The sequence below is a fragment of the Labrus bergylta genome, chromosome 12, assembly GCF_963930695.1.
Source record: "Labrus bergylta chromosome 12, fLabBer1.1, whole genome shotgun sequence".
Taxonomy (NCBI): domain Eukaryota; kingdom Metazoa; phylum Chordata; class Actinopteri; order Labriformes; family Labridae; genus Labrus; species Labrus bergylta.
In genome coordinates this window covers 10,982,437-11,009,444 of record NC_089206.1, presented here as the reverse complement: position 1 = coordinate 11,009,444, position 27,008 = coordinate 10,982,437, and the positions used below count along the sequence as shown (strand labels likewise).

The following is a 27,008-nucleotide window of genomic DNA, read 5'->3' as shown; positions in this document are numbered from 1 at the left end:
CAAAAATGAAATCCAAGGCATTCTTTATGAGCGGAGAATGTTTTCATCGGCTTGAGAGCTGTTTATAAAGTCTGAGACACGTGAATCATCACATCCCCGGTGTTTGGATCCTTCGAGGCACCTGATGCACTCCTGAATGCCGCCTTAATGGAAACCAAACGCTCCTTGACTACTAATAAGCCATGACACCATAACCCACAAGCATGCACCCGATACCCCTGTCCTCTCTTTAAATGCTCTTTAATGGCCGTGTTAGTGTTATACAAGACGCTCATTAGACACTTTAATTGGTTTGGCCAATGTTGACAGCCATGTTGATTGGCCGAGCCAGACAGTGGAGTTAGCTGGGCGGTTTGTGGGGGTCATTTGAGGTGCTGTCGGTGACTAATGTAGTGATAGCGGACTTAGTCGAGAAGCTGATTAGACATGCCGTGGTAAGCAAGGGGGCTCCCTGTGGCAGCATGAGGTCATGCTGTCCTGCTTCAACCTAGTGTTGTCTATTAAAATATAGGCTGGGGGCGGGTCAGTGCACTAATTAGAGGACAACAGCATTTTAAAATGGTTGGCCTCTGGTTTTGTATTGATTATGAAAGGTTTGTGGGGATGATGTCACTCTGCCTGGATCTGTTGTCAGGGCTGGTGAGTTGAGATGTGTTTGTTGCTGATTTCTGACATCAGGCAACCTCTGTCCCTTGATGCTGAAAGACCAAAATTAGAGTTGTGGAGTTTCAAACTCTAACCATAAGCACAACACTTGGTAACATTTAGCAAAGTTGAAGAAACTGGCTTTTAACAGGCCGAGATCTTGAGCAGAAACAGACTCATGTTGAAACGGTGTTGGGGTTGAGAGGGGATAGATGAAGAAAGAGAGACAGAGAGGAACAAAGCAACAATTAAAACAATAATGAATAAGATAGATTTATGTTCAGTGTAGTAGCAGTAACACTAGACTGATCAGTCTGATACAACTATAATGACAATGAAATGAGGAGGACTGATATGTTTAGAACAGCTGTTCTTTGATGTTCATGCAGTCAAGGCACTGAGTCCAACCCGCTTCTGGGAGTATCAGTCATGTGAGGTAAAGGTTCGCCATGGTGAATATGCTTCCATATCTTATCAACTACAGTGTGAAGTGTTGAATTTTGCTGTTTCCATACAACCTTTCTTGTCCAGTATTTAAAAAACGATTAAATAAATGCATTGATGAATACTTTATTACAACTAAGCTGTTGTTAATTTGATGAGAAGCACTTTTGCTTTTCCTAATGACATGACACACTGCATTGTGAAAGGGCCTGTGACCGTCCTGAGTTCACATAAGCGCAGAGTGAATGCTCTCCTATAGCTCTTCAGTCGTCGTCTGATATGCAATTTTCTTTTTACTATTCATCTTTGATCAAACTATAAAAGTCGAGAAAGGAGATCAGTCGTCCCTCTGTCCGCTCACTGCACTGTCTCAGCCCGCACCTCCTGTAACCATGATTGATTCGGGTCGGGGACATATATATCGCTCGGCAGACCTATACCGACTATACTTCATCACCAGGCATTGCTAAATGCTTTAAAAGCATTGATTTGCCTGAATTACAACATGGCATCAGACCTCTTACCTGTCTGTGGGTGGGTGGCTGTGTGTGTATCTGTGTGTGTGTGTGTGTGTGTGTGTGTGTGTGTGTGTGTGTGTGTGTGTGTGTGTGTGTGTGTGTGTGTGTGTGTGTGTGTGTGTGTGTGTGTGTGTGTGTGTGTGTGTGTGAATGTGTGTGTGTGAGAGAGTAAAGACAGATCTCACCTCCACATATCATAACACTCGGCTCTCCTCTCCTTTTATCCCCATCATCTGCACCCGCTCTAGCATCCCCATGCCATCGATTTGCCCCATAAAAGGCGTTTAATTCAATCAAGAGGAAAGTGAGTGCCTGTTTTTCTGGGTCCCTGTCGATAGTAGTATAATCAATTAGAGTGGGCCTACACCCCCCCCCCCCCTTCACAAATACAGACACACACTAGCTCAGTTACTACAAACTCTTGCCCCTGTCTATTTCTGTTCTGCATGTCCCACGTGACTTCCTTTAGCACTGTGAAACTGTCCAGGCTAGATCCAGTTAAAATGCAAGTTTCTCTGTGGGTTTAAAATGTGAGTTATCTAAACTGAGGTTAAAAAGGTATCCAACTGTATCATATTGTATGCAAATATATAATGGTGAGCTAATTAAACTTGTGATTAACATTTCATTAATAGTTAAAAAATAATGAACTGAATGTTTCAAATCCAATCAGTTGAGCTGAGCTCTGAAACGTTGATATGATATGAAAATGATATTTCGTTGAATTTTCATTTACAGTAATAAAGTAATAAGTACGTTAGATAGAGTCTTGAGGCAGGTGTTACTTTCATCCTGACATATACTTCCCGGGATCTGTTACTTAAGTAATCACTAAGTTAATGATTTATTTCATTTAAAAATCTATTTCTCCAGAATTGTATTTATGGTGTTTGTGGGATCTTGTCGGCCTGTGAATCTGCTGATGGTCACTGACATGTGAATGTACATGTCTGATACTGCTGCGACTGTGTTTGTTTCCTTTCCGTTTGTTTTTGATTTCTTTTTAAATGCTCAGTGGATTGTTAAAATGAACTGATCTTTTGGGATGACGTTGTCTGTAACTAAAACTGAAGTTATGCCCATGAAGTCTGTGGTCTGCGCAGAGGCAGAGGGGAGATTATGATATGCATTGAAATGATGATTATGTGAATTGAAACATTGGTGTTTATGAGCTACAGTATAGTATGTTTTCAGGAAAGGTTCTAGATGGAAGATTACAAAGTTGGCACTATGAGCTGCTGATGAGAGGGAGCTGAACTTAATGCTCAATAAAGATCACTGTCATCCATTGATTTCAGCCGCTGTAAATACATTACATCGCTCACACTGTGGGAAAGTAATGTTCATTCGTTTTAGTCAGTTCAACATGTGCTGTGCAAACTCTGTACTGATCAGTACCATGTCCATCAGATCATCATCATAAATGTACAGTATGGTATATCGATGGTCTTCAGATAATGATGAACTGGATGACACATTTCTACAACAAAACATGTCATAATAAAATGTAAAAATAAATGTATTGTCATAGTATGAAAAGGATCTTGTACTACAGGAATGTTGTGTGATATAACTGGAATATTTTTGCTATGTTGGCAGCAATATGGTCCCTCAGATTCCATTAAATTCCTTCATCATTTTTGTCGTAAGCCCGGGTTCTTTGAGCATCTTTGAGCCCCTACACTATACCTCAATGTATCTAATATTTCCACACATTCTGTGTGGTTTTAACACTGTATGTTGTAGTTCTATTCACATGGGTACCAACGCTAAGCACACTCGAGCGCACAAACACTCGACACCTAACCACTAGACAATAAAGGGAATGAAGAAATAAAAGGTCCGATTCATCAAAATCACACAAGACTCTACCACCCAGTAAATTAAACAATATTTCATAATCACTCTGACAATAAGACAAGAGACAGCAATTTGGGCTGAGCGCTACTTCTCAGCGGACAAGCAAAAACACACACACACACACACACACACACATACACACACACACACACACTCGTAATTATCAGAGCGGACATGCTCTGGAGACCCCAGACACTCCCCTCGTACCTGCCCAATCAACTGTCCAACAACAGACACCCACCAAGCCTTCATTTATCTTGTCTGCAAGTGTGCTTGTGTGTGTGTGTGTGTGTGTGTGTGTGTGTGTGTGTGTGTGTGTGTGTGTGTGTGTGTGTGTGTGTGTGTGTGTGTGTGTGTGTGTGTGTGTGTGTGTGTGTATCAAGCTAATTACCAACATGGACCGTCCCACACACAGACCTAATCCAGACATTGTGGCGCTGTCCAGGGACATGGGAGGTGGGTAATTAGCCTTCCATTATTACAACACACACACACACACACACACACACACACACACACACACACACACACACACACACACACACACACACACACACACACACACACACACACACACACACACACACACACACACACACGGGCAGCAGGAGTGTTGGGAGGTTGTGATTCTAGACTTTTTGGGGGTCTAAGGACACTGGGGGGAGGTCAAAGTTAACAATCTGTGGAGATTTTAGTTGCCATGAAACAAAGCAGGACTTCTTGCCACATTCTTTTTACAGCAAAGCCTTTGTCACCCATTTCATAACTACTCTTCTGAATCGCTTGCGTTTGTTTCCACCTTAAACCCACTTACATTTACCAAACGCTTATCATGGCTGCTCATAAGTAGCTCAAAAATTCGTATTCATGCATTCCCTCTATTGTATTGTAATTGCCCAGTTTGATTTCAATTGCCAGGATATATGAGTCACAGTTCACGTATTTAACTAATGTTTCTATTGTTCACTTAAACATTTCGCAATCCTTAAATTCCCCATATTGTAATAAAAAATACTATTAAGTCTTTGCCACAATCTTGACAGTAGAGACACACTATACAGTAAATGTCATTATATTTCTCACCATTTATATATTTTTTGACTATTCGGAGCCTGAACTGCTTTGAATGAAATCTATTTTTTTTGTATTGAGTTTAAGAACAGTTATTTGAAAGTGGGTTGCTCATTACTATTAAATCAGAAGTGCATACTCAATAATTAACTGCTTGTCACTTGGCTCTGGGTTGTTTGCGGTTATAACTTTGTTAATGCCATAACTTTTATAATTATATCTGTGACATAACTTTTCATCTGTCTAACTGGAGAGCAGATAAAGATGGATGTAGAGAAATAGACATTAGTCATCCTTGACAAAAACAGACAGCAAAAACACAATAACCACTCTTCTGCTCTTCAGGAAATCTCAATGTTGCCAAAGCTAACTTCATCCTGGGACAATATGTAGCAAGCAGGGAAGAGGTGCAGGTGGGTTGAAGGTGTAAAAAACAAAAAAACAAAAAAAAACCTCATAACTCCAAGCTGGCCCAAAAAGTACTCCATCCCACCACTGGCCCAGCTGTCATCTGTGGGTGTGTAATTGTGTCAAAACCCTCTCTTCCCCTTCAAGAGCGCCCCCCTAAAGCAGTTAGATGCATCCCCACACATGGTCCAGGGCATCATCATTTTCCAGCTACCATCCATCTTCGGCCTGCGATTAATTCTCTTCATTTCCGAGTACAGGCCATAAATCCTGGCACACTTAATTAATTTCACGGCCAACGCGGGGCTCCCGTAAAGCGAGGATTGTTCTCGCAAAAGCCCATATTAATTATGCTATTTTACAGCCATCTCATTGAAGGCTGTGTTTCATCTTTCATAATTACATTTTCAACAACAACGGGGGCAACAAAAGGAGTCTAATTATGGATTTGGCGGCGCACTCGGTTGTAATAAGTCAACGTTAGCATCAAGCCCAGGAAGTGGTGCTAAGGCATTACGACACAGAGCCCAACAGAATGGCAGAATCAGTGTGAGCTTCATTGTGTTCTGATTGTAACTGTGATTTTAGCTGAGAGGACAATCATAATGCAAAGCATATTGAGAACATTTGGTGGCCTGCTGGTGTAAATCGTGTTGATGAAGTTAGCGTAGATTATTGTCACATCGAGGCTCTGGTGATCATTACTCTTGTGACGAAACTCTTCAGCTGCCGTCCTGATGTTCAGGTAGCATCTCCCTCAAGTCAACGCCTCTTTCAGCGCTCATGTGTCGCTCACGTGTGCAAAATGTGTTTAGTAGGGCTGTGTAAAAAAATCGATTCAGCAAAATCAAAATATTATTTTCACTATACTAAATTGATTTCCCAGACCTACACATCAATAAAATAATAATAATTAGGATGTCCTTTATTTCCCTAATACTCATGTAATCACATTACCTCTGAGCCTACATATGTCACGATTTGGATAGTAGTCTGATTCCCAGACGCTAAAGCTGCAAGAGAGAGGGCATGGTGGTTGAACGACAGAGAAATTAAGTGAAGTGAGCGTGGTTAATGTATATAAAGAGGTAAAAGGAACAAATAAGATGTTATTTTTGATTGTTTAACAATATTTACACTCCAAAGAATCTGTTAAAAGTCTGCTGCTCTGCACAAACGTGCAGGGGGTTAGTTTTATTTGTATGCTGCTGTCCATCTGCTGAGTGTCTGTGTGTCCCCTCAGAAAAAGCAGCTATACAGCCACGACACGGACAGACCATTCAATTCAAAGCTCGGCAAATACAGATGATTGTAAAGTAACTCTGGTGTCTCATTATAAGAAGCAAGAGTTACATTCATTTCTGCAGACCAACAAATGAGTAAACTGTATTTAAATTTTCAGGATGTTATGGTTTCTTTGTTTTTGACCCCAAATTATAAATATCACAACATGAATACATCAAAACATGACAACATCAAAACATATGCAATAAATGAGTCATAAAATCAACTCTTCTGCCTTGTGACTTAGGGTATGCAAAGTATTGTGATAGTTACCCTAAATGCATTGCATGCCGTATCATATCGTAGGGTCCTTGCCCATACCCAGCTCTAGTGCTTATTGATCCACAGAGAGGCACCACAGATTAAACACTGACTAAATAAAGCTGTAGCCATTTATTTTGTCATAGTGATCACTTAATCAAACCTGAAAATGTTAAACCACGTGACTTTCGTTGTTGCAGTCTCATGCTAGTCCATGCCACAGGTCAGCACCCAGTCGTGACGGGTGACGGAGCCCGTGTTAACAGCCACCTACACACTTCATCCAGCATCCAGCCTTCCACCCACACACTCCAAGAACAGAGCAGTTATAATATACTCACACACACAGGCTCATACAATGCAGAGCTGCCATAAGTATGCTGTGATTCATGGGCTGTCATGGCCGCCTGGTTGGTGGTAAAGTTGAGGGCAGAAAGCCGCCACTGATGACGGGCCATCACTTTTGACAGGAATCGACTTCTGTTCTTTAACAAGACAATTAGTCAGTTTATCTATTAGTCAACTGTCTACAGTTTTCAGAATCAGTCAATCATTTATCAAGAAAGAAGAGAAGACAGTCCACTGGCCCTCACCCCAAGAATTTGAACCCGTGCCGCGGTGCTGTTGTGAATTTGTGGTTTTGAAATGTCACTTAGATAAAACAAGCAATCACCAGAAAGAATGGTTTAAGTCTTAATATAGTTGCTTTATGAGACAAAATCCACAGTCATCATTCAATGTAAAATGTAGCCTAATAAAAAGTACTAAAACATTATTTTTTTCATTATTGGTGAAATTACATGAAAACAATAGTGACACTGACGACAAAACAATAAGAAGGAAATCAAATAGAAGACAACATAAGATAAAGACGGAGGGACAATTGACAAAATACAATGGTTATGGTTCTTAATCCCGTATTGCAACAATGGAGCTCAACAGGAAAAAAAGAGGAATTTAAACTAAATAGCTGTGTATGACATCCTCTTGATTTGCTTGTGCTGGATGAAGCCTCATGTCAGCTTTTGAAATAGTTTTTGCAACGTATGAAGCACATGGATTCTGTCCCACAGTAATTACATAAAGCAGATTAAGTGAGTGATCATTGAATTGCCCTTTTGAACATGAGAAAATACAAAAAGCAGAAACTGTTTCAATTTTGTATGGGCGTCTGGCTTTCTTAGAAGCAGATAAGCAAGGAATTAATGGATGATTACATTAACTGTTAGCTGCATCTCTGTATGGCATCCCAAGGTTTAAAAAGTAAAAAAAAAAAAAGAGACTACAAGAAAAGGAAAATCTAAAGATCTGATAAGCGTATCTTACCTCACGGGACCCAAATTGAGGTTAAAATCTTGGTGTAGCACAATCATTCACTGGAGCTGGATTCCCTTCTCCTAGAACAGACAGAGGTAACATCAAGCTATACATTTAATTGGTAAGATATTGAGCCACAAACCATGTGTTGTGCACGTTATCTGAAAGCAGACAATAACCCTAAAAGTGAATTTGTGATGGTGATGATGGTAATAATGCCCTTCTGACCTGAGAGTGCAGCTATGTCACCTTTGATCAGTAGTGTTACAGTCCACTGCTGGATGGTCCTTTCACTTCCTATCAGGATCCCCACACTGAGAGTCTACGTGCACAGGCAAGGGCCATAAGTCCTTTGACAGCGACCTTGAACATATATGTGTGTGTGTGTTCATCCATGTGCAACAATTACCAGCATCCTTCCCTGTGTGTGTGTGTGTGTTTGTGTGAGATCTCCTCTCTTCTTTCTACTCCTTCCTTGTCAAGGCCATCGGTGATCAGTGGAGGTTAAAAGTTACAAATCACCTCCTCCTCCCCCTACTCTGCCCTCCAAACCACCCTCCACCCCTCCTCTCCCTCCCTCCCCACCTAACCCTAGACTCTCTCTTTCTAGCCCTGGCAAGGGCCTCCAGGGGCCCTCGGGTCTCATTCGTGTTTGGGGCCATTGCGCCCGTTGACGGTCTGCAGGGGATCAGAGGCAGCGGAGGGCAATTACTCCACTGCTTTAATTGGCATTATCATTTTAGCGGGCTGACAGAGATGGATCACCCAACAGGACCCGGCTACTGTCGGTACAGAGTGTGGAGGCGAGGGTGGAGGCAGGGAGGGAAAAGGGGAAGGTGTTGGCCTGGTGGGCTTGAAAAGAAAGAGAGAAAATAAAGGGAGAAGGAAATAGATGTACACTATAAAGGGCAAAAAATAAATCTGATGCAAAGATCAGCTGAACATCTTGAACAAATAAGCCCATTTATAAACCAAGAGAGGTGTTTGGAGGAATTGTGTGGTCCAGAAGTTCTCTTGGTTGTTTTTAAGCTCCTGTAAATGTATGTAAGGCTGTTTTTATATCTGTGTGTGTGAAGGAAGAGGGACAGGGGAAGGAGGGTATCAGTGTGACCCAGTGCGGAGCCTGGCGAGGCCCTAATGAGCAGTATGGCTGCCGCTACATAACTCAGGTCCTGTAAAAATGTCAGTGGAATTAAGAGGCAGCCATTATAGGTGCCCATACGAGTGCCTCAATGCAAAACACCAGTGTTCTCCCTGGGGCGAGCAGCAGCAGATAATTTTAGCTACTTAGTGAATCATCTTCAAAGCTAGAGTCGCGTTTTTTTTTTTTTTCCCAGCTTCTCCTGTAAGCACACATTATTATATTCAGTTCAGAAGCTTCATTTCAGTTCATGTTTGCTTTCTTTTCTTTGGCTCTTTCGTCACAGGTCTCCCCATCTAAGAATACTCTGAAGTCCCCAGAGGCTGAAACCAGACAGCATGCCAGAGACAAAAACAGTGATGGATCGTTGAAAAATTATTATGAAGCTGTCCAATCTGAATTATTGTGCTGTCTGTAGATAATCCCTTATTTGTCTCTTCCTGGCATCCGACAAAATCTGTCAGTCGGACTGAAAAAAAGAGGGATGGTTGATGGAAGATGATGAAGTGAGTGGAAGAGGGGAGGAGGGGTGTGTGTGGGGGCCCTCACTTCCCGCCTCTTTTAGGAAGAGAACATACTTGAAGGGAATGCTATGTGCTTTCTCTTTCTCTTCCCGATATGAAAAATGAAAACTATAAGGGAGACAATAATAAAAATAGCAGAATGAGTGGACAGGCCAGAGCAGTCCATTACTCACAGCTGCTTTGGTCTGCGTGGTAAAAATGTGCTGCTTGCTGCAAAAGCATGCATCACCGCCGGCACAAAACAAATGGGCTGTCTCCGACATATTTACCTCCAATTGTTCAAGCGTTTGTGGAGAGAGCTACGGCCTGTCCAGACGACTCAGGCCTGTCCGCGTGAGGGACAAGAGAGCGAGTAACCGCCTGACATGATGAGAGAGAGAGGCTGGATGCAGAGGAAGACAATAACACAGGAGCAAGGAACGATCAGAAGCTTTCAGAATATAAAAATATTAAGTTTGAGCTGAAAATGAGAAAGGAAGCGGTCTTTATAAAATGTAATTTACTCATTAGTCAGTTGATGGGAAACATATCTGTGGTTAGTGTGCACACCCAGTGTACGGAGGTTACAGTCCTCGAAGCGGGCGGCCGAGGTTCAAATCTGACCTGTGGCTTCTTTCCAGCATGTCATTCACCAGTCTCTCTCTCTCCCTGATTCCTGACTCTATCCACTGCTCCTCTCTAAATAAAGGAATAAAATGCCCAAAAATAAACATCAAACAAAAATGGCCTGCTGGTTCCCACTTCTCACGTATAGGAAAATTTGTTGTTTTTGTCAGTAAAACGAAATCATGGTCTGACAATCCTTGACTGTTGGTTGGACAAATTCAAATTTAAAATGACTGTTGATTGGAAGAATAATAGAAAAAGAAAGGAAAGTCAGAAGGCAAGAGGAGGAAATCTGATGGATTTAACAGAGACCAAAAAAAAGGTGATAGTAGTTGAATAAAGAGTTAAACATGTTTTAAAATCTTAAGCTGTTGTTTAAAATAACAAGGGAGTAAGTAAGTGAAAGGAGATGAGAATGAGTGGAAAGTCTTGCATTCTACAACATGAACCTATTACTCTCTCTATTTGTCTAAATGGTAGGTCCATTGACCTGGAACGATAAGCATATCCTCCTTTATCTTGTCATTTATGTTTGTTCAGTGCGTGTATATGCATGTGTGTTACACGATCTATCTGTCGTCTCTGAAGCCACTGATGGTGGTTCTGAGTCGTTGAGTTTGATGGTTTTGAAAAGTGAGACGCGTCTAAAAAGGGAGTGTTGGGGTATAAACAGAGCGGAGGAGACAGAAGACACAAGGGAGCAGGATTCACATAAAAAAAATAAAAAAATTCCACTCATCTCGCCCCCCTCATGCTGTTGACTTTAGTTTGTGAGAGTCCCTGGGAGGCTCAGACTATAGACCTTCAATGGTGGGTAATAATTTAACTTGGCTGCATGTTTCAGGCACTTATCTTTCTTATTCTCCATCATTACAGATATAAAGGGGCAATCAGAACAACATGAAACCCCGCAGAGCTCGAGGCTGAGGCCTGAGCCGGCTCCACAGTGCAGCTCCACCGATCTACATCTCCCATATCGTGGTGTGATGCAGCTGTGCGTAATGACAGAGACCCACTCCTAAACGGCCCTCCTGATGAAGATGACTCTCCACATCGGCCCTGTTTATCTCCAGCGCGGTCGTTAGCCAGGATGGGCCCCGCTAATGATGAGTAGTTTACAATATGGCACTCCAGCGTAATTGTCCTCCTGTCATCGGCTTGTGACGAAGAGGAACCCACCCAGTTCCAGCCTGTAGCTGTATACCCAGCGTCCGTCTGAAAGGCAGCAGATTTACATAGAAACACAGATTAACAGGAAAAAGTAAACATAATATCTGTTAAAATGATCACCTCAAGTACGTCAAATGATTAGCACATTGAATAATGTGCTGGAGGCAAAGTGGTAATCAGCCAAAAGCACCTTTATTGTCTCGATCACATTACAGAGATATTTGCGACTGTTTGTAACAACTGCTTTATCACGTTAATGCTGACTGCAGAAGGTTTGATGTGTTTGTGAAAGAGGTAAAATGTAAAATATGCAATAAAAGCTTAAAGGAGTAATGAAAAGGAAGTTACAGATGAGAGGAAAAGTAAGAATAATAAAAGAGAAAGTGAGAGAGAGAGAGATGGTTATTTAATTTATGTGCCGAGTGGGAGAGAGTGGCAGTGATACATGGGTTTGTTAGTCAATTGATAAAGGAGAGGAAATTTCTAAAAACATTCAGCGCAGAGAGTTATGGCCACCATACATCACCTATTTGGAAACAACAAGGGCTAATATTTATCCCTGGGAGGGACAGAATGACCCACACACACACACACACACACACACACGCATACACTCTCACACACACACACACACACACACACACACACACACACACACACACACACACACACACACACACACACACACACACACAGCTCATCATGACCTAATTAAGCCAAAAGAAAAGGGTTTAAATTGGAAAAATGAAACACTGTACTCTGAAGAAAACAATGAAATGGCAAACATCTCATCCCTTTATTGTGATGGTGAACACATTTGTGTTGTTCATTTGTTAAACATGAATGTAATGTGGCCCGATGTGTGAGTTTTTAATGCTGCATGGTTGTAGTAATGGAAGAGGCCCAGATAAGGAAAGTGAAAAGGAGTCTGGTGGGCCTGTACGTTTAGTTGAATGTACGTATATACTAGAGTCTATATGTCAGGAAAAGATAGGAGAGAGAGAGAGAGAGAGAGTGTGTGTGTGTGTGTGTGTGTGTGTGTGTGTGTGTGTGTGTGTGTGTGTGTGTGTGTGTGTGTGTGTGTGTGTGTGTGTGTGTGTGTGGGGGGGGGTACTTACACTCTCACACTGTAATGTATTAGATGTTGAATCTTTCTGATACATCACTGCGGGCCAAATCTTTCATCTTTCCCTCCTTCTTCATTCAGTCAACCACGTGCGGGCACACTTTTAAATTGTCATGGCTGAGATTTAATTATTTAATCGGCCATGATCGATTATTAGCTAGAACGCCGATCCACAAAACACTACACCCCTCCAAACCAACCCACCCACTAAGAACCAGACGTTTCATTTTAAGTCGAATTTGTGTTTGGTGGAGGTAGAAGACAAAAAACTACAAAACAGGCTTTCCAATCCCCCACTAGCAGCTTCCATTTAATTCAACAAACAACAAACAAATAAATAAATGTGTAAATAAACATGGCCACTGTGTGGGATGGTTGTCAGGTATGTGTGTGTATGTGTTTGTGTGTGAGTGTGTGTGCGTGTGCGTGTGTTGGGGATGTATTGGGGGCGTCTTTGTTGCGAGTCATAGTCCAGATGGATGACTTGTACAGGGGAGTGTATTTATTTTGCAGCGAGACGACATCAGGAGATTTGTTATTCCCTGGCGTTGCCGAGTTTTTCACATTGCTCCACATCCCGGGGACCATATTTCATCCCTGCACCCCCAATCCCCAAACAGATTTATTTACAGGCTCTCTTCCTGTACATATACACCCCCCCTCCCCTTTCCCAACACATGCATACATACTGCTACAGACACATATACTCATGCATATAAGCTATAAACAGCAGGCGTGTTCAAGCACCGAGGACCACAAACACACCTTCTCTGAAATCAGTGTTTGAACACACATAACACTTATTTTTGATCTGTGTGCTGCAGTGAGGATGATCAATAATATTGCAGTTTTACCATTCAGTTTAGGGTCCACGGTCTCTTTATGATGGGGTTGTAATTGCTGTCATATTTCCCACAAAGCAAGCGCGCCTTCTCAACCTGAAAAGAGACAAAACAAAGAACCAAATAAGGCTACGACTGGAACAGATTTGCTATAAAGCCCAAATAAATCATACAAATATTTGATTGCTAGATTCTATATTCATAAATACCACTGCTTTAGAAGTGTTTTATCTTTCGCCTTCGTTAAACTAATGCCACCGTTGGAGGTAAGTGCGGAAGCATTTATTTGGATAAGGGAGTATAATGGACCTCTTTAGTATCTTAATTAAGTATGCTCATTGGAGGGTATTTCCTCCTGTACAGCCAGATATACTATAATACTAAGTTTGTTGACTTTGTCTATTATCCGTGTGAATTCTGTCATGCATCTCAGTGCTGTTACTTTTACAACTTCAGATGCTATTAAGAGTGCAACAGAAATAAACAGTAGATTGGCAATGGTATTTTTTTACTGTTACCTTTGTCATGCAAATCAAGAAGTTGTTAGCAGGCGGACAGTTTCCCTAAGAGAGAAGAAGAAGAAGAGAGAGAGAGAGAGAGAGAGAGAGAGAGAGAGAGAGAGAGAGAGAGAGAGAGAATGAAATGTAATGCAAGATTAAGAGAAATGACAAGAGATCAGGCAAAGCGGAAGGATGCAAACAAAGGGTAGGCCCAATCGGAAACTCGTCCCCCCCTTATTTCAAGAGGGAACCCACAGCTTCGCTCTCTTAATAAAAGGGGAGGGGGTGGATGTGGTGAAATGCCAGGCACTCTGCTTAGAAATGAATAACCTGGGGATATGTGTGTGTGTGTGTGTGTGTGTGTAGTGAGGAGGAGGATGTTAGGGGTTCCTCGGCCCTGGGTCTCTCCCTATCTTTCTGAGTAATGATTCAGGCTGCCAGTGTTGTGGTGTCGCCCCATCTATAACCATTTACACACAGGGGCACATACAAACAAACACACACACATACACACACACAGAAGATTAATCAGACGGGAAACAGGGCAGGTGGATGGACATGCCAGCAGGCTGGGTTCATCCATTCAGTCCTGAAAGAGACACGCCGTAAACACAACAGGGGGAGCTTAAGGTGAAAGCAGCCGCTGAACGACCAGCAGCCACTCTGACAGCTTATCGCTTAACACACAGGAAAAGGGAATATTATAGTTTCACACATACACACATGAACACACAGATTTTGTCACTGCTCCCCCACATGCTTCGTCATAAAACAGTTTTCCTGCGATGAAAACAGATGAGTAGAGTGAAATATTTACACTACATAATTGAGTTTTTAATACTGACCAAAACTCTGTTTGTCTAAAGACTAAATTGCTTCAGCAAATAGTTTTTCTTATTCCCATTTTTCAAACACAGCTTAAACCATAATTTACAAGCACATTTAAACAAAGAAGCAACATTTCTGCCTTCCATTAATGGCTTTGAAAAGACCCTCTCCTACTCCAAACATACCTACATGAAGATCAGTTTGAATACCATTTACTGTATTTTCATTACAAAGTCATCTTTGTTAAAATGCTTGATGTGTCTTCACTGAGATTTAATGGTAAAGGAAAGGGATTGTTTAACACATAAAACATTTTGGAACCAGTTGATGGGTGTAGAATTTGTCACCCATTACTTAATGAAAATACAACTGTAAAACTGCAACAGAAAGGCAGCTCAGCATGGATACTGCTTTTAGTGAAACCAATTTGAATGTAGAACTCTGTTTTTACTTAAAGACATTTGAGTATTGTGAGTACTTCATATTTGTGACAGGCACAACAAATGAATGAAAGGGATGTGTGAGAAACAGAAAGTAGGCTAGATGTATTTTTGTGAATGTTCCTAAATGTCAAAATCATTTTATGAACTCTGTTTAGGCATCATTTAACAGCTGCACAGCTGGTCTTAAAACTAATTAAAAAATGATGAAGTTTATCATGTAAAAAAAAGTTCTTTGTGTTTATGGACTTCAAATGGCTTAAGGTTTCAGTCAATGCAAGACTGTGTTTCAGTAAATGTCCAGCCAGTAAATAAAACAAGCATTACATTAGATGATGTAAGTGAACACGAGTCCTGCGTAAACACTGCTCCTCCTGTGGGTTTAGAGTAGATCGGGGTGTGGTCCAGTGGTCAGGGAAATGGCCGGATGACCTGAGCTGTGCTGAGTCATGTCCCAGGTGAGGGATAGAGCTGCCTTGGCCGGGCTCCGGGACGTGCACTTAACCTGCAGTTATTACTGGAAACAACACTGAGAACATGGCAACATGGAAGTCGTGGAAAGTGGCTCCAAGATTTCAAATTACTCTGAGCCTCCTGAGGCATGCTGCAGGGAAGCCTGCCAGGATTGTAATGTGGATGGTGGAGCTGTTTTTTTTAACAACCTGATTAATCAGGCAAGAGCTGATCACTCTAAAATAAATAGACAGAAACACATTTAGCAACTACAATGCATATCCTTATAATAGAGAGGGATTGTTATGAATGTATATGGGACAAAAAAATCTAAGTAATGTTTTTTTACATGGGTAATGACCTTAGAAAAAGTCAGCATTGATAGGTGTAAAAGTGAAAGGGAGGGGGAGAGGAGCAAACCACAGAGCGAGAAATCAGTAGGAAGACATAGAGAAGAAGAAATGGGTTAAAGAAAAAACAGGACAGAACAAGTGGAGAGAAGAGGAAAAAAGGGGCAAAGAGAGAGAAGGACCCTGTGAATGAGACCCAAATGGCTGCTAAAAATCATTAATCTTGTGGGGATCTGTGTCAGCGAGCGGCGGCGACACAAAGAGCTCTCGGAGCAGCGCGAGAGCAGCTCAGTGACCCGAACCCAATTGGCTGAGAAAGGCCCACCAGGCTTTAATAGACTTTTGCTGATCCAACACTTGTTTGCTGGGAGCCACAAAGAGGCGATTGCAGGGGCTGACAGGGGCCTGCAGGCCCAGGGGCTCCCCTCCTGGCCCATGATAAATGACCCAGGGTGGGCAGGGCCAGGGCCGGGGCCAGAGGAGAGAGGGGTGAGAGAGCCAGGAGGCAAGGAGGTCACTCAGCGAAGGAAGGGTTGACAGAGGAGGAGAGAGGATGAAGAAGAAAAGGGGAAGAGAAGGGGAAGAGAAGGGATGTTTGACAAAAGTGATGTTTGATGAAAGTGACTATTTTCTGACCCATAATGAGTTACAACAGGTTAATTTTGACATGTAAGGACAGCGTCATGATCATCATGAGAAAGAATGAAACGCAGGAGAGGAGAGGAGAGAAAAAATGGGCTGCATTTGCCTGCTGTGCCCACACACTCACACACTGGCATCAAAGTGACCTGAGGTCAGTCAGTAGCGGGGCTCACTGGTGAACAGTTAGTGAACACTTCTCTTATCATAAACATTTATACTTTACACAGCTGACAGGAAAATAAAAAGTCTTCTAAGATATTACACAGAGCCATTAGAGGCCTATTAAAACCCTTTCTTGACTCTTAGCTTAATAACAAACGGCTGGCGCTGTATGTGCTCTACTGTACATGATGGGCATTTTCCAGAATATTATATGAAGTGGAAATTTAATATAAGCCAGAGATACGCTCTGACAGCTCCATATGCAGAATTAGCGACGGCTATGCAACAGAAAATGCTCGTCAGACTGACATGTCAATGTCAGACAGAGACAGGGTTCCTTCAGTGCAAAAGGAAATTGTGTATATAACAATATTTCATTGGTAAAATTAAATGTATGTCATTGTTTTGTATTAAAAAAAGGTTCATGAATAAAAAAAAAAAAGGATACTCATTTATTCAATACATCTTAAGCATTGAGTTACTTGTATGTTAATTTAGAGTTGTGGAAGCCTGTTAATAGCTGAGAAAAGACAGATGTAAATGGTGGTTATGACCAGAGGGGCTTTAATTATATTATGCCTGCACTCTGATATTTGGATCCTGTGGTCGCCTACATTCGGTGGTTACGCAGCCCCAGCTTATGATAAGACCTGATGTTATGCATACGCCTCAGCAAAGAGCCAACTGGAGGGAAGCCAAACTATTGTACATAGCATTGCAATTTACATTAATGAAATGACCACAGCAAAAGGCAGATTTATTGTTCCTTTTCTTCTGGTTTTATGCCAGTACAGTGCAAACTGACATTTATTTGTTGTTATATTTACAGCATGTCAATCAGAGACATCTAATCTTAGAAAAGGCTACAATTATGCCCTAGCCTCACCCATCGTCTTTCCACATCTTCTCTGCCCCTCCCATTAAAAAAGACTAAATCAGTGAAAGTTTTAAGTTGATGCTGCGTGCCAAATAAAAAAAAAAAAAAAGTCTGCATGTCAATGATGATACACATCAAGGTATAAGCAATGAGTAAATGCGCCACCAGAGGCGCCCTGTCACAAGAAATAAGCCCTAATTTTCTCTGCCAGCACAACTACCTTCAGAGCGAGCAAATGTCAGTGTGGCTGCAGTGATAACACAGCTGAAGAATGATGAGTGTGAACAGGCCTGTGCACAAGTGGAGAGCATGCAGAGGTTTTTTCTTTTGTTTCTTCTTCTTATCTTTACAAATAAACAGTAAACGCTCACTGTAAAATCAATACGTTTTCATATTAATGAGATGGCCAGATTTTGCACTTATCTCACTTCTTATTGTTTTCCTGAAAAACTCCTCAGTCAATTATCTCTGATGGGATGTTGGATTTCTCCAGAGGCTGGTTGCCCTTCGCATGTTTTCACAGACGACACGTCTTAATAATATATGTTTGAACCGAGGTAATCGATCAGTCTGGTGTAAACAAGAATGCCTGAGTATCTTCACGCCGTAAATGGAAAGTGTTAGCTCAGGGAATCTACAAGAGAAGTGACATTTTGGATACAAATTTAGGCTAAATTCTATGTTTTTTCTCAGTGGCATTGTTTTAATTGTATGCCAAAACATATAGACTTAAAGATGAATTGAACCACTAGTTTACACTTTTTCATTTAAGGTTGAGAATGGGTGAGTTATACTTGTAACAAAATCCCTTTAATGAGTTGGAGCGATTTATTTTCTGTACATAATTAAACACAGCCTAAAAATATGAGCAGAAAACAATAAATAATGAGAAAAGTGACACTAGACGTTATTTGTCAGATCCCTGATGTGTCATTCTGTAAAATACAAAAATACAACTTCAATCTTGTGGCAGCTCGATGTTGAAGTGAAAGAAAAATAATAATAATTTGAATTTTAGCCCACATTTTTATCCATGAGTTATCCGACCTCAAACTCACTTTACAACATTTTTTTTGTCATCTGAAGGGCTTGCAAAAGAAAATTGTAATGTGTAGAACTTTTCCAGCCAAGTGTTCACGAGCTCTCCGTGTCTCCTTTCTCGCTCCTGCGTCAAAGCTAATCAAAGCAGCACTTCCGAAAAGCCTCGTCTCTCCATCTCCATCCCTCACTCTGTCTGTCAGGGGCCTTCCAGCACGACTACCTCCCGTTTTGTTCTGCAACATTTCCAGGAACGGTCGGGGGGACCATTACAGTTAATCATTACGCACGCCAAACGGCCCAAAGACGGGCAAATAAAACCAACTGTTTACCTCAAAGTGAGACATGAAGTCTGCTTCTGACTGTAAAAAAAATTATCCTTACAGTGAGTGCATCCTCCCATAGCAAAGAAGTTTGAGTTCACACAGGTCCGGGCGGTCTTGGCACGGATGCAGCCCGGCCTCCGGGCAGCTGGTGCGCGTACATGGACAGGTCCTGGAGCAGAATAGAAATCCATTTTTGTGAAGGGAACCATGTCTCTTCATATAGCCATGCCATGGGCCTCGTTTGTGAAAGAATCGGGCCTGGTGCAGGTTTGAGATGTGAGATGTGGGGAGCTGCAGCCGCTGCAGCCTCCATGCATCAACTGTTAAATGTAACATTTTAAAGGTGATTTTATTTCTGTTATTCATTCCTAAAATCCGTAGGATGGGACTCTCATTAGGGGCGAATAAGCAAGCATCAACACTTTTTTTCGCTGTCCATAAGCACACGGATCACTTAATAGATCATTAACCAGCGATATGCTGCTGACATGGACGCTTTTTTACATCTCGTCTCTCCATTACAGCACGTTATGACCGAGGGGGGAGAGCAGCCGGCAGGCCTGCCGCGATCTATTAGGCGCTGGACTCGGGCTATATTAGAGAGCATTACGACCTAATGGGGCTGCCGTCGGGTCGGCCTCACTTCGAAAAGGGTTTTAGAGCAGCAAGACACGATACGGCACAGCACGGCATGACTCGCTCGGGGCGCTTTTGAAGTTGGAGCTGAGAAATTAGAAGCTCGCCGGCAGGTTGGGGGAATAAAAAGATGTCTTTTTTTGACTTGAACGCTACCTGCACCTTTTTGATTTTGTAGAAGAACAAAAATGCATTCTTGTGTCTCGACATGCGGGTGACAGGAGTTCTTAGTTTCTAAAAAAAAGACTTAAGATTTTAAGCCTCTATATTAAATATCGTGGTTTAAAAAATGAGTTGCCAATTTATTATGATGCAATTTTGTAACAAAATTTGAATGTTAGCGCGTACAATATTACAAAGCTTAAACTAAGATTCAATCACAAAATGACTTATAGCCTAGACATTGACAGATTAAATAGTAAGGATCATAAATCATTCTGCATCAATTTTTGAGTGTGTGGCCAAAGTCTCCTCAATAATGCTTTAGGAAAATGTCAACAAAAAAGTATTTTGGTTTCAAATATTTCAGTATTTGTTGATTTTTTTATTTTTTTTACCTTCAGAACTTTGTTTGATAATTTAGTTTGGACTTACGTCAGAGTATAGTTGAAAACTATCCCTTAAATACCCAGATTTTAACTTTAACTGCGTTAAAGGGAATCTAAACTACATCATAAATGAACATTTAGACTTAGTTGTGTTTTAAGATTTATGGCTGTTTGCATTCAGAGTTGATCACTGCTGCAAACTGATTAAGAAATTAACCCAAACAAACACTGCGGCGTTCATTATCGGCTCTCCTCTCTGGCAGCCTCCTCTTCCATCCTGCCTGATCAATAGGCTCTGTTCGCGGCTGAACTGAAGCGTGGATATGAGCTGGAAACGAAATGATAATCCAATCGATCCTTCCGATTGACTCATTTACAAGCAGTTTCTTTTAGCAGGGAGGCGAGACATTTACTCACACTAATTCTTTTTCTCTCTCTCTCTTGGCAGGCAATTAAAAATACAGATCAAATCAATGGAGCATTTTGGAGCATCTGATCCTTTTTTTTTCTCGAACTACCTGTTAGACAGTGTCAGAGAGGTGATTAAACACGTGACACTGAGTGTTTATGAGGATGAAATGATGCAGATTAATTGCTGTCAGTCATAATTGCAGGAGGTGGCATTTAAAATGAGCAATTAGCGCGGAGATGGAAAAAAACAAGCGCATAAAAAGGAAATCTAAAGAAGCAGCAGCAGCAGCAGCGTCACAGGTGCATGTGGCGTCCACGCAGGGGCAGCCTTGAGCCTGTTTTCTGCTCCATCCCCTGTTAGAGATACTGTTCACTATTAAAACGATGAGTCCGAGCCAAGAAGAGCCTGGTGAAGGAATCTGGGAGCAATAACAGGTTCTGAACAAATTTTACTTTTCCACAGAAAAAAGAAAAAACACTAAACCTATAATGTGTTACACAAATAGGCATGGTTGCTGAGGTCCAATTAAAATCAATTCAATTCAGTGCGGAAAGGTTACGGGAAAATACTTAATTGAAGATCACAGTTAAAGATAATATTCGTATTAAGAAGAGTAGATTTTACCATGACTTTCAGATTCCGGGAATGATTTTACTTGAAGCTCAACATCTGCATGAGAGACAAGTGTGTCTGTAAACTTAACAACAGCAGAATAACACAATTAGGCTGTGTGTCCTTGTTTGGGGGAAGCGATTAAACTTTACAACATTAATTAAAAAAAAATGGTGACCTATCACCTAAACCTTCATCAGCTACAAAATACAGCAGAAACTTGCAGTGAGCTCATGCAAGTAATGCAATGAATATGAGGCTTTAGGGTAACTTTTAAAGGTTCAAATTGTTTTTTTTTTTTTAAATGGGCCATTTTGAAACTCTGAAAAACAATAATTGGGGTCTTAAATAAATAAAGTCGGGTAAAGCACTTTCATGATAACTGAAAGTGTAATTCTCTATTAGAAGTGTCAAGATCTTAACGCATTAATGGTCCAAGTGTTCTGGAAAGTTCTGAAACATGCAGCATGTCATGTTGTCCATATGACCCCTGTGACATAAACTGCCGAGTTAAGCATCGTTTGTGTATTTCTCCAGTTTTCCTATTGAATTATTGTGGAATACAAATTGTATTACATTAGCTTTGTAGAGCTGAATCCTATAAGTCACTCACATTGTTTCATTGAGAAACATTAGTGAAGACGCGGAGCAGCGCGTAACACCGCGGACTGTGTCCATAATAATGTGAAGGCATTTCTCTCCTCCACTTTCCTCCCACGTTCTGCTTTTAGGGAAGTCGGTCAGCTGACTGTCTGTAGCTGTCAAGACTGAACTGAGCGCCCTCCTCTCCTCTCCTCTCCTCACCTCCTCCGCCTCTTCCTCTGTTCCAGCGCAGAGTCCCGCTCCCATTGGAGAGCTGAGCGATCAGGATCCAGCCCTTTCGGCGCGACGTCACGGTGCGCTATAAGGATAAAGCGCTGGCAGGCTCCGAGCGCAGTCTGCTGGATACCAGAGAGTGGGAGAGAGCGAGAGAGGCGAGCCTTGAAATCTCTGCGGTGCAGAGCTGGAAAAGCTGCTTCTAAGCGAAAATTCAGACGCCCTATTTACTCCGCTTATTCGCTCCTGTTATTTTTTTCCTGGAGAAAAAAGGGACTTACTACTAAGAAGTTGCAACGAGGACTGGTTCCCGTCAGCGAACAGACGTGGTATTTCCTTAATTATTATTAATATTATTTATGTTGCTTTTTTTCTCAACGCGCTTCTACTGAAGGGACTGAGGTTTTACTTTTGCACTGAGACGCATTGCTTTCTACCTCCTGCCTGGTCTCGCTGCCAGATTATCCCAGCAGAAGTAGGCTATATGACGCAAACTGTGCGCAGAGCATTAGTCTGAAAGTTTTTCCTCCACTCTTTTTTTTTTCCTTTTTTTTTTCTTTTTTTTTTTTCCACCAATCGCACGGTGTTTCATGCTACAACAAGTCCGTGTGCAGCGGTGGAGGAGCCAAAAGAACTATTGCATGAAACAAGAACGGAGAGAAGAGACGCTGATTAATAAGTCAGCTTTTGCGACGCTCGCATATCTGCAAAAGAGTCGCGACAACAACATGAGCGCAGAGCTGAGCATGGGCCCGGAGCTGCCCAGCAGCCCTCTGGCTCTGGAATATGTCAATGATTTTGACCTGATGAAGTTCGACGTAAAGAAGGAAGGCCTGGCAGGGCTGGAGCGCAACGCTGTACGCCAATGTAACCGTCTCCAACCCCAGGGCTCTGTGTCCTCCACACCCATCAGTACACCCTGCAGCTCGGTGCCCTCTTCGCCCAGCTTTAGCCCCACAGAACAGAAAAATCACCTGGAGGAGCTGTACTGGATGCCGAACAATGGGTACCACCAGCAGCTGGACCCCCAGACCCTGTCCCTGACCCCAGAGGATGCGGTCGAGGCCCTGATTGGAGCCACAGCTCACGGCCACCCTCCACCTCCACATGTCCAGCAGCAACTTCAGCAGCAAGGCGGCTTTGATGGCTACAGGGGCCCACACCACCACCACAGCCACCACGGCCATGGTCAACAGCATCATCACCCGTACGCAGGGGGCATCCCGCACCACTCCGAGGAGCTGTCTGGGCACCCGGGCGCTCACAATCACCCACACAGTCAGCACCATCATCACCACAGCCAGGACCCCGACAGCCCGTCCCCGGTGTCCCCAGAGTCGCTCCATCACCACCGCCATCATCACCACCACCATTCGCACGGCCACCTGAGCCAGTCCCACGGCTCCGGGGGCGGCCTGAACGTGGAGGACCGCTTCTCCGACGACCAGCTGGTGTCAATGTCAGTGCGGGAGCTCAACAGACACCTACGGGGCTTCACCAAGGACGAGGTCATCCGCCTCAAGCAGAAGAGGCGGACCCTGAAGAACCGGGGCTACGCACAGTCCTGCAGGTATAAGCGCGTGCAGCAGAAGCACGTGCTGGAGAACGAGAAGACGCAGCTGATCAACCAGGTGGAGCAGCTGAAGGCGGAGATCAGCCGGCTGGCGCGGGAGCGGGACGCCTACAAACTCAAGTGCGAAAAACTGACGGGTTCAGGGGCCAATAACGGGTTCCGCGAGGCCGGCTCGACCAGTGACACCCCTTCATCACCAGAGTTTTTCATGTGAGTCTTCATCGCCTTTTCTTGTGAACAAACTCTCCCCTCAAACCCCCAAACTTTTCTTTCTCCACAAATGACTGATGCGCAAAAACACACCTCCCATACTGTTTATTATACGAATAACAGTAACAACTATATTCATATTAGAAGAATAACCATCGACTAGTATTCTCATATATACTCATCTCTCCATCCACGTGTCAGCTGAGATACAAAGAGCAACGTAGAGAGTCTCATCAGCAGCATCTTTGTAGATTAGTTGCTTGTAGTGAAGAGACTTTTTTTCTTCAGAGAAGAGGATCGGCTGATGAACTTTTCCGTTTTTTTTGTTCTTTCTTTTTCCTTTGAGGCTTTGAAATGATCTGTAAGTATTGTGGGGGATGTTGCGAGGCAGTTGTCTTGTAATTTTGTGTCTCCAAAAAAAAAATACATGACATTGTTATAAAACAAGTGGGCCTCGCAGCCTGCAACACATTCAAACAAGTGGGCCCTGTAATCTGAGGAAAAAAAATCTCCAAAAAGCAAGACTCCACTTTATGCAAATTTAACTTCAGTCTGCTAACCCGTCACAGAGGGAGGGAAGGGTTGAGGACATTTTATGCAACATCTCATTGATTTATTGCCTGCTTGGTTATATTCGAATATATATATTGAAACAAAAAAAATCTGCATTAAATATTAATCCTGCATGCTGGACATGTACGGTAATTCTATTTTGTACTTTCATCTTTTCGTGTATATTAAGAGCATGTTGTTGATCTGCGCTTCTCCATAGTTTCTTGGGGGGTTATCAGAGAAATGCAGTGGGGACAGAACAGCAGGACTGCCGGTGCAGTATCATATGGTGTGGTGTTTTTTTAGGGGCTTGTAAATATTATGCAACCGCAAAACTGCACAACAAGATTGAGGAGGCTGGTTTGAACTTCTTTCTTTCTTTGAGTTGTGTTTTTATTCCATTTATTTTTTATGATTGTTTTTTTTTAAAATCATTTTGGGGGTATTTGAACAAGAGAGAAAGCATTTTATTTTTCATTTAAATTCAGTTAAAAAAAAAAACGTTGTGTGTTTTAAGTGCACTTTTTGGATAATGTTTTGAAGTTTTCATTTTGAAATTTGTGCAGACCTCCCTCCAGGAAGACATACTATGATACTATATTGTGATATTCTTCAACACACAGGCCTGAGTGCAGAGTTTCACAGTAATATTTGGACACGTGTTCTGCGAGGCTGAGGAGACGAACATGTGGCCACAATATTATTGGAGCCAGATTGCACAGAATACAATGCTTTTTTACGCATGAAGGCGAGGTTTCTGCATTCTGTATAACACACACAATGTGGCAAAAATGTTCTCTGTCTTTTTAATTCAACGTGGCTTTTGTGCCATTTCCTCAGAGAAGTGCTGTAACTTTTTAACAAACCACATTAAAACCCGACAAAAGCTCATGCAAATCGGCGGCCACCTGTAGCATATCACAACTGGGCCTATTATTGAAAAAAGTGTTTATATTTTTAAATGTAAAGAGAAACATCATTACTTTTCAGGGGTTTCTGTATAGTTCATTTTTAGATAACGCGAGCGTTTTAACAAAAAAGTGGAACTTTTAATGCTCTATGTTTTCCTGATTTTTTTCCTGCCGGTCAGTAAAAAAGGGGACTCAGGTGGTTCAAATTCTCAAAATGAAAACAATTGTTTATTTTATGTTATACGTTTGTTTATTTTTCATATGTTTTATTATTATTCGATGATTCTGGTTCTGCTGGCCAGATGCATAGTTAAAGTTTTTATTTTAATGATTTAAATTAACAAACTGTCAGATCATATCGAATAAGCATGGTGCTTGCATTTGAAACTATTGTTGAGAAGTCATGCATTTAACAATCTTCTTTTTTTTGTTACTGATTCAACTGTGTTGAAATCGAACTGAGACTGCAGCAGCGGGTTGTTGTTTTGTTTTCACCTGTTCCATGTATTTTGCGATGATGGGGATCAATTTTCAATCCTGTTTATATAAAAATGATAGTTAAACACTTAAATTTGAACTGTTCCATTCAGGCTGGTTTCTGTTTCGTCTTATTTTTGGTTGTTTTTGGAAGAAATTGTTTCCTATTTTGCTTATTAAAGTCATTGAAATGGCAGTACTTACCTCTCAGAGTTTTATTTGAAAAGATGTGTGATATGATGACAGACGATCAGACGCACGATGAGTCATATCATGAGCACATCAGCAGTAATGTATTATCCCACTCACACAGTGCCAAAGAAAAGCCACGACATTTAGAGTTACAGAGAATTTTGTGCAGAACTTAAGGACACTTATTTTACCTTTAAAAAAAAACGTGTGCCCGAACTCTTGTGCCCTGCATCCCCCTTGTCCTTGGCCTTTACTTAATTTTCAGACTTGAGAATGATGTGGAAAGTTTGGATCAAAGCCCAGTGGCCCTGCTGTGATTAGATCACCGGCTCTGGCCGTTTATGTGGCGCTGCAGGGAGATTCCTATATGTGCTGCCTGCTGCTCTCTGCTGGCATGCTGACTCCTGCAGAAACCCCGCCGTCACGAGAGCGCGCGGTAAATGGAGATCTTTGACCTTGCAACACACCAGAGAAGAGACGAAACATCAGATTTACATTAACTGGTAAAGAATATAAATTTGGCTTTTGATCGTGCATGAGTTGATGATGAATACAATTTGAGTTTTAAAAAAGTCTTGCGTAAAACCAGACTCCAGGTTCACTATAATCCCTTGCGCCCCTGCAGAGCTTACATTTTTATGGTTATCATTCATTCAATTTCTAATCGCCGTGTGTCAACACGCTTGCAACGTTTTGAAAGACTGGATTCCATCTAATCATCGGCACACAAAAATACCAAGTTAAGGAAGTTTTATGAGATTGTTTCATAAATGACCATGCAGTGTTACGACTCAGTCAAATTCATGACTTTAATACACAGAAACTGTCAACAAACAGCGTCGTTTTTGAATCTGCATGCCCGGATAGTGTGACAATATGCGAACAGAGAAGAAGAAGTGAGTAAGTGTTGATCTAGTCCTGGTCTAGAGTTTCTGGTGTCAGAACATTATCTGTCCCGTGTCTGCACATTCTCAAGGACAAAACCGCTACGCAGAGAAACAACCAATGAGGCCCGAGGAAGGCGAGGCTAGTTTACATTCTCCCTCTCTCCCCCTCTCTCGCTCTCTGGACAGCTTCTGCAGCCTGAGGGCACGAGTGCAACTGGGGTGAACCAGGAGAAAGAGAGGCATATTTACAGTTGGGATAATTACACAAAATCACACAAAAAGCTGCTGTTTGAGTTGTGTTAAAGAAAACCTTCCCCCTCCTCCTCCTTCTTCTTCCTCAGCTTTAGTA

The 27,008-nt window shown here is 42.0% G+C and overlaps 1 protein-coding gene across 1 annotated transcript; it reads left to right on the top strand.

The window, feature by feature from the left end:
• The first annotated feature begins 21,974 nt into the window (after positions 1-21,974).
• Positions 21,975-25,776, top strand: mafba (MAF bZIP transcription factor Ba). Its single transcript, XM_020644908.3, has one exon. The coding sequence runs from the start codon at positions 22,448-22,450 to the stop codon at positions 23,642-23,644; it is 1,197 nt and encodes a 398-aa protein (XP_020500564.1). The 5' UTR covers positions 21,975-22,447; the 3' UTR covers positions 23,645-25,776.
• The last annotated feature ends 1,232 nt before the right edge of the window (positions 25,777-27,008 follow it).

What these genes read in the sequence shown, in the direction of transcription:
- mafba (XM_020644908.3), top strand. Translation starts at nt 22,448, where the DNA reads ATGCTACAACAAGTCCGTGTGCAGCGGTGGAGGAGCCAAAAGAACTAT.